At 41.0% G+C, this 8,763-nt stretch overlaps 1 protein-coding gene across 1 annotated transcript; it reads left to right on the top strand.

The window, feature by feature from the left end:
- The first annotated feature begins 379 nt into the window (after positions 1 to 379).
- Positions 380 to 2,442, top strand: LOC123165020 (uncharacterized). The gene is made up of 2 exons (XM_044582653.1): positions 380 to 827; positions 1,372 to 2,442. Exons 1-2 carry the CDS (start codon positions 768 to 770, stop codon positions 2,062 to 2,064), a joined length of 753 nt encoding a protein of 250 aa, XP_044438588.1. The 5' UTR covers positions 380 to 767; the 3' UTR covers positions 2,065 to 2,442.
- The last annotated feature ends 6,321 nt before the right edge of the window (positions 2,443 to 8,763 follow it).

Genomic DNA, 8,763 nt, shown 5'->3' with positions numbered 1-8,763 from the left:
TGGTAATGTCGATCCATTCACCAGTTGTTAAGCAGGACATGGAGATGCGTGTATGAGCGGCGTCGCGCTTCAAACACGGCCATGGCACGAGGAATTAGAATCTGGAACTTTCCTCCTACATTGGCGGTTGGTATATGAAGCGAGCTCCATGTTGGCCTCCCCAACCTTCAAATATGGAGGCTACGAAGTTGTTTATTTAGCGAGCTTCATAAACTATGCCGATCGACACCCATATGGCGACACTGCTAGAGTGTAATTCTGGCCAAAAGTCACTATATTAACAGTTATTATGTTGATCTGGGTCATACACGACTTTGCTAGAGTTGTTCTTATCTCCCCCTTTTTGTGCAACAGTGGTATGTTGTTGCCCACCTCTGCTCTTAGCCACGCACGCATAACTAGACCTGGGGTGGTCGTCCAACCCTTTTCATCGCCTTCTTTTCTGGATGGCGATATGTTCTTCATCATCTTCTGGACGACCACCCAATCATTCCTTCAACAACATTATCCTAACTTGTGATGTTTTGAAGGGCTAGAGGCGGCATCAAGTTTCGCTCACACTGCCGCCCCTGGTCCACTCAAGAAAGAGTGAGCCCATCAATACAAGCCCAGCCCATCACTTCCTGTAGAGACAAGTCAGCCAGCCGAGCCGCCTCTCCTTCCGGAGTCCACCCAACCCACCAACCCGCCGGGCTCTTGGATTCCCACCGCGGCGCCCCACCTTTTCCTCCGCCCTCGCCGCGCGGCGCGTGTCACGCCCAGCCGCCATGGCGATCGACCACGACTCCCCCTGCAAGGAGCTCCTCCCCAAGGACCGCCGCAGCATGGTAAAACCCTACCCTCCCGCCACGCCATTCCCCATTTCGTCCTCGCTCCTCTCCCCCATGTGCTCCGCGTTCTTGATTCCCCGTGCTCCACTCCAGGGAAGAACGAAACCGTTTCTTGATCTGTCACCCTCCTCCTTCATTTTCCGTGCGTTACTGCTGCATTGGGCGGATTGCTGGTGTCGAGGCTGTTGGGTGTATCCTGGGGGCAGTGAAATGGCGATGGACGGAAGATCGATCTCGCCATCTCGGAAAGATCGGTGTTTTTTTCCCTCTCCTTCAAAAACCCTCGTTTGTCCTCACCCACCCCTTCCAGGGGTTCGATTTTCGTTCTTGCGTTTTTTCATGGGTAGGTAGTATCGCATTTGGTTGCGTTGGTTCGGAATGAACGAAATGAAATCCTGGCCGGGTGGTTAATCTGTTCGTAATTGCTTCTCCTTCGGCGGATTCCCACGGACGAACACGTTGCGTGCATGGTCATTCCCTGGTGATTTCCATTTTCAAGGAGGGCAATCTCTCTGACCAATCTTGCTGTTGTCGTCTGCAGGATGATGACGGCCCTGAGCCGGAGGAGGAGGTTGAGGAGGACGAGAAGTCTGCGGAGGTGGAGGAGGAGGAGGTCGAGGAGTCTGCGGAGGCGGAGGAGCAGGAGCAGGTGGTGTCCGCGGACGGCGAGCGGTGGCCCCGGTGGCTGCGCCCCATGATGTCGGCGCGGTTCTACACGCCGTGCAAGACGCACCCTGACTCGCGCCGCGGCGGCGTGCGCGCCATGTTCTGCCTCGACTGCGCCGACGTCGCCGGCGCGCTCTGCTCGCTGTGCGCCGACCAGGGCCACCGCGGCCACCACGTCATCCGGGTCCGCCGCTCCACCTACAGCAGCGTGCTCATCGTGGCGGACGTGCGGGGGCTCCTGGACGTGGACGGCGTGCAGACCTACGTCATCAACGGCGCGCGCGTCGTCTTCCTCAGGGAGCGCGGCCCGCAGCAGAGGCACGCCCGCAGCGCCTGGAGCTTCGTCAACCAGTGCGGCTGCGGCCGCGGCCTGCTCGAGGCCTTCCGCTTCTGCTCGCTCAGCTGCAAGTTCCCCGGCTGCCGCCACGACGGCAACGCCTCCTCCTCGCCTCCCTCCCCGCCGCGCAATGCCGCCGACCAGGCCTCGACGCCACCACCGCCGCCGCAGCCTGCACACCGGCGCAAGGGCATCCCGCACCGGGCACCGTTCGGCAACCTCGCCGTCTGACTCCAGCCAGGGTTGCAGTGAAGTTTTGACAGGGAGAAGAGATTACTAGTAGCCTTTGCCATCATTAGGACAGAAAATCTTCTGCAGCTAAGTTATGCAGATGATCCTGCTCTGCTACTTCTAGTCTTCAACTTCTGGTAATTGTTCTTAACTTTTTGGTAGATGTCCTGAGAATTTTTTGGATGTCATGAGAAACTAGTCTAATAGTATGACCAGCCAGGTAACAATGGAATAGTTTTGAGTCTTGATTGCTGCTAGTTGCAGCTGATCTGTGTGTAAATATGGTTGCAGGCTGCAAGATGGGGGGATTGGGGATGGGAGCATGCTTGCTAATTGAATTCAGCTATGTGCTTCCTGACTGTTTTTTTTTTTGCTAAACTATGCTTTGAGGCATCTACAAATTCCTTGATACGGATGCCGCCGTTTTACTGTGCAAATCCCCAGATGCTGTTGATTGATATTGATGCTGCCATTTTGCCAATTATGTTGCTAATATGAAATCTGACTCCTTTTTCTCTGATTATTACTTGTACTGATCATGCTTTGATCTAGTTCTTCCTTCGATCATGGGTTGAGTTAAATGAAACAGCGATACTTTGATATGAATTTGCATAGGTGGTATATTTGGTTTCTGAGTGCAAAAACACATGGGCATCTATCTGCAATGCTCTGCTTCAAGAGCAGGACCTAAGATTTTCTGCTGCTTCCACACATTGGGAACACTTGACTGAGATCATCTTCGTCAAGAGCAGGCCTTGACGCCACCGCCGCAGCCTGCACACCGGCGCAAGGGCATCCCGCACCGGGCACCGTTCGGCAACCTCGTCGTCTGACTACTACAAGGTTGCAGTGAAGTTTTGACAGGGAGAAGAGATTACTGAGTAGCCTTTGCCATCATTAGGACTGAAAATCTTCTGCAGCTAAGTTATGCAGATGATCCTGCTCTGCAACTTCTAGTCTTCAACTTCTGGTAATGTTGTTAACTTTTTTGATGATGTCCTGAGAAAATTTTGGAGGACATGAGAAACTAGTCTAATAGTATGACCAGCCAGGTAACAATGGAATAGTTTTGTGGTGGCTTTTGAGTCTTGTTGCTGCTAGCTGCAGTTGATCTGTCTGTAAATATGGTTGCCGGCGGCAAGATGGGGGGATTGGGGATGGGAGCATGCTTGCTAATTGAATTCAGCTATATGCTTCGTGACCGTGTTTTTTTGTGTGTGCTAAACTATGCTTTGAGGCATCTTCAAATTCCTTGATATGGATGCCCAGATGCTGTTGATTGATATTGATGCTGCCATTTTGCCAATTATATTGCTAATATGAAATTCGAATCCTTTTGCTCTGATTATTACTAGTACTGATCATGCTTTGATCTAGTTCTTCCTTCGATCATGGGTTGAGTTAAATGGAATTGAGATACTTTGATGTGAATTTGCATAGGTGGTGCATCTGTCTGCAATGCTCTGCTTCAGAGCAGGATCTAAGATGTTCCCCTGTTCGAACACCAGCAGGTCGACTGAGATCATCTTCGTTAAGTAAAGCAGTTTTTTTTTCTCTTCGTGCAATTTTCAGCAAAAGAGTACACACATGGAGATACATTGTTTACTTGCGCAAGAGCTTTTTCTTCAACCATTAGCCTGCCCAAAAAGAAAAAGAAAAATATCTTCTTAAGGGATAATGCAGGCAACAACCGCAACATGTTTGCACATTTTATTCCACAGGCCCCACATCTATTTTCCTTTCCCGTGGCAATGAGCATGCACCTTGCACGAAGCTGTCGAACGTGTGACACTTTCATAAGGTGCAATTTTGCTGTCCTATTGGGGGGTTGTCTGATGAGCATTTGAAGCTCAACACATGCGACATTTCTGTCCTGTACCGCTTACGCAACAAACGATTTCTCAAACATTCTACTCCCTTCAATCCATATTAATTGTCAACTTTGTACTAACATCAGTGATAATTAATATGGATCGGATGGAGTAAAATGCATATCAAATTGAGTATGCATTTTCGTTCTTGTATGACTTTGGAACTGTAGCTTGCCTAGAGCTTCCGAAGCAGAGCAGAATGCCTGGATGGAGCGAGACGTATTGAAGCGATTGCTCGCTCGTTGTATTGAACAAGAGTGAAAGTTGAGGGCAGATAATATGGCTAGTGATCCAGCTATTAATTCTTGAAATCATCATGTAATTAAACATTGGATAGTCTTACTTAATTCATGAAAATCGGCGTGCAATTAATCCTTTTGTCATATGTATGGATTACACTGTTAATTAAGCAAAACAAGTCCGATAGCTAGTATTCTGCAGCACTTTAGCTATATTTCAGTCAGCTGACTTTTCATTTTGTGGTCAGTCAATTTTCTGTTCATTGGATCGGGCTTTGAGATCTGTACTGTTTTCATCTTTTTCTGTTTAATTTTGTTGTTGGGCTGGGCTGCAAGGAAACGATTGACGCGTTGTTTTGGTCAGTCGAATCGGTTTCAGGCCGATTTCTTTGTCTTGGTTGCGCCCGTTTAATTCTGGGTTGCATATTTTTTTCCTTTTTCTTTCCTTTATTGGTTATAATTTTGTTTTGTGGATTTTTGGCTGGGTGTAATTATATACATACAAATACTATGTAATATGTGCCAAAATTTCATGATTATTTTTGCATATTACGAGAAATTGCAATTTCGGTGCAAAGTTGTGAGTAAGTTTTTGTTATAAATTTTGTTTCTTCTTAAGGAAAATACCAACACCACTAATTCGTTCTTTTCCAAAAAAAATGTTATTTTGATATTGTTTTAGTCTTTACTTCATTTTCATTCTACTTTAAGTCTAATACCAATGCCACTATTCATTTGTTCTTAGGTTTTGTTTTTGCAAAAGTTCCCTTTTTATATGATTATTCTTGCATATTGTAAAGAAGCGTAACTTTTATGTATATTTTGTGCAAATTTTGTCAGTGCTCGTTTTAGATTCTTTTTCCCATGATTTTTGTTCTTAAATGGTAATACCAATGCCGCTCATTCATTCTTCCTTAGGAAATTTAATTCTTTCTTTTATGGGTATTTTTGCTTCATTTCTTATTTATGTTTTTTGTTTCTATGTGTTTTTCTTTTTCTTTCCTTTATTGATTATTTTTTTGTGGGCTTTTGACTGAGTGTAATTATATACAAACAAATACTATATAATATGTGCCAAAATTTTATAATTATATGATTATGTTTACATATTACGATAACATGCAATTTTGGTGCAAAGTTGTGTGTAAGTTTTTTTTAATCTTCTTCTTAAAGGAGATACATTATTTTGGTTACACTATGTGTAAATTATAGTAGAATTCGAAAAATGCATTATTATATGCTTATTCTTTGCATATCTCACAAAGTGAAATTTCAATTCAAATTGTGTGCAAGTTTTGACTGTTTTTTCTTTTTCATTTTGTTTGTTCTTAAAGAGTTTCATTCTTTCTTACAAAACTTAATTATTTTGATTGTGTTTTATTTTTTTCTGAATGGGTAATACCGATGCCACGAATTCATTCTTTCAAAGAAAAATTCATTTTTTATTGTTTTATTTTCATTTAGTTTTATTTTTCACTATTATATATTTATTCTTGCATATTATAAAAAATGTAATTTCTGTGTAAGTTGTGTGCACTTTTTTTATCATTTGTTTAATTTATTTTCCATTTAATTTCTTTTTGAATTGTAATAACAATGCCAATAATTTGTGCACATTTTAATTCGTTTCTCCTTTAAAAAGTTCTTTCAGTTTTAGTATTAATTATGCTCCATCCACACAACCACAAAGGTAATGATGAGTGTCTGTGGTGCATGTGTGTATGTATGTGGGCGTGTCTGCACGTTTATGTGTGCGTGGTGCCTACATGTATGTGCTCTTGTGTTACAGCCTAGCATAATTTCGGCCCTCAAAGCCCACGGTTTTCATGCATGTTTTGAGATGAATATGTGAGGCTATAGGGTGGTTAAAAAAAAAAAACTAAACCTAAAATAAAATTCAGTCGACTGGGCTAATAGCTATACGTCAGGCAACTGGATTTTTAATTCCGGTCAGTCAATTATGTGACCATTGGTTGAAGTGCTCTGTGATACGGTGTAAGAAGAGTTGACTGACCTTATACTTTCTTCAGTCGATTTCCCCTTTCATTGCTGAGTGCATGCCACAGCCTCCATGCATGCATGTCTCCGGTTGGTGACTATTGCACGCACATGCATGGATAGAATGCATGCCACTTTGAGAGAGAGAGAGAGAGTGTGTGTGTTCGTGCTTTTTTCCTTGTTTTTCTTCTGTTTTCATGCACATTTTGCGTTTGTTTTTTTTTCCTTTTTTGGCTGAGTTTTTTTACTTTACATGTATTTTTGCATGTTGAGTGCATGTAAATGTATAGACGTAAGTACTGTGTATGTAAATTATACTAGAGTGCCAAAATTTTCACTATTATATGTATTTTCTTACATGTTATAAGCCAATCCCTCTATCCCTTTGTTTTTTTTCCTTTATTTCTTTTTTATGCATTTCTCCTTTTGTTTTTGTTTTTTCTTTATTAGTTCCTTTTATTTTTCCTTTATTAGTTGCTTTTATTTTTTCTTTTGTAGGTATTTTTGGGATGTTGGGTGAGTGTAAATATACACACACAAGTACTATTCAATACGAGCGAAAGTTACACACTATTATATGCTTGTTGTTTGCATACTACATAAGTGCAATTTTAGTAGAAAGTTGTGTGCAAGTTTTTTAAAACTTTTTTCATTATCCTTATTTTTAAAGAGTAATACCAATGACACTAATTCATTGTTCTTCATAAAACTTCTATATTTTGATTTTCTTTTAGTTATTATTTTATTTTATTTCCTTTTTGAGAGCAATACTAATGCTACCAATTCATCCATTCTTGTGAAATTCTGTTTTGTGAAAATTCTAGTATCGTATGCTTATTCTTGCACATTATAGAAAAGCGTAATTTCCGTGTATATTGTGCAATTTTTGACAATGTTTGATGTTTTATTTCCTTCTTCTTACATGGTAATATCAACGCCACTAATTCATTCTTTCTTAGAAAACATTATTAGTTGGACTTTTTATTTCATTTTCTTTCTTCTGAAGGGTAACACTAATGCCACCAATTCATTCTTCCTTCGAAAACTTTAGTATTTACAATTTTAGTTTTAAATTCATTTTCATTCTTTTTAAAGGTTAATACCAATGCCACCAATTCATTCTTTCTTAGAAAATTCATTATTTTGATTATTTATTTCATTTCATTTCCTTTCTTTTTAAAGGGTAATACCAATGCCACCAATTCATTCTTCTTAGGAAACTTCCTTTTCTGAAAAATCCCCCATTATATGCTTCTTCTTGCATATTATAAAATAGCACAATTTTTTGTATATTTGGTGCAAATTTTGTCATTGTTTTGTTTTAATTTTTATTTTCTTTCTTATTAAAGGTAATACCAATGCCACTAATTCATTCTTCCCTAGAAAACTTCATTTTTATGGTTTTGATTTTTGATTTTTTTAGTATTAGTATGGGGGGAAGAAGAAGGCGGTTGGGCCTTTGAATCTTTGCTCAGGTGGTGGAGAGTGGTGGAGTTGATTTGACCAAACGCCCACAAAAAATTTGGTTCCTATCAAATAATATCCCCCATAACATGGATATATACTCACTCAATTTTTATGCAATGTGTGTGCGGTTTATACCACTGTATGAAAATTGCATTACTACATGCTTATTTTTGCATATTATGAAACAATGCAATTTTCTATGCCAATCTTGTGTATTTTTCTGTCTTGTTTTTGAAGGAAATATGCCCTAGAGGCAATAATAAAGTTATTATTTATATTTCCTTATATCATGATAAATGTTTATTATTCATGCTAGAATTGTATTAACCGGAAACTTAGTGCATGTGTGAATACATAGACAAAACAGAGTGTCCCTAGTATGCCTCTACTTGACTAGCTCGTTAATCAGAGATGGTTAAGTTTCCTAACCATAGACATGTGTTGTCATTTGATGAACGGGATCACATCATTAGAGAATGATGTGATGGACAAGACCCATCTGTTAGCTTAGCATAATGATCGTTAAGTTTTATTGCTATTGCTTTCTTCATGACTTATACATATTCCTCTGACTATGAGATTATGCAACTCCCGAATACCGGAGGAACACCTTGTGTGCTGTCAAATGTCACAACGTAACTGGGTGATTATAAAGATGCTCTATAGGTGTCTCCGAAGGTGTTTCTTGGGTTGGCATAGATCAAGATTAGGATTTGTCACTCCGAGTATCGGAGAGGTATCTCTGGGCCCTCTCGGCAATGCACATCACTATAAGCCCTGCAAGCAATGTGACTAATGAGTTAGTTAAGGGATGATGCACTACGAAATGAGTAAAGAGACTTGACGATAGCGAGATTGAACTAGGTATGATGATACCGACGATCGAATCTCGGGCAAGTAACATACCGATGACAAAGGGAATAACGTATGTTGTTATTGCGGTTTGATCGATAAAGATCTTCGTAGAATATGTAGGAACCAATATGAGCATCTAGGTTCCGCTATTTTTTATTGATCGGAGATGTGTCTCAGTCATGTCTACATAGTTCTCGAACCCGTAGGGTCCGCACGCTTAACGTTCGATGACGATTTGTATTATGAGTTGTGTGTTATGGTGACCGAAG

Source organism: Triticum aestivum, chromosome 1D (assembly GCF_018294505.1).
Source record: "Triticum aestivum cultivar Chinese Spring chromosome 1D, IWGSC CS RefSeq v2.1, whole genome shotgun sequence".
Classification (NCBI taxonomy): domain Eukaryota; kingdom Viridiplantae; phylum Streptophyta; class Magnoliopsida; order Poales; family Poaceae; genus Triticum; species Triticum aestivum.
Note: the sequence above shows the minus strand (reverse complement) of the source record. Positions and strands in the feature narration are given on the sequence as shown.

Coding starts and splice junctions, on each gene's coding strand:
- LOC123165020 (XM_044582653.1), top strand. CDS start 768: ATGGCGATCGACCACGACTCCCCCTGCAAGGAGCTCCTCCCCAAGGAC. Junction 828..1,371: donor CCAAGGACCGCCGCAGCATG/GTAAAACCCTAC, acceptor TGTCGTCTGCAG/GATGATGACGGCCCTGAGCC.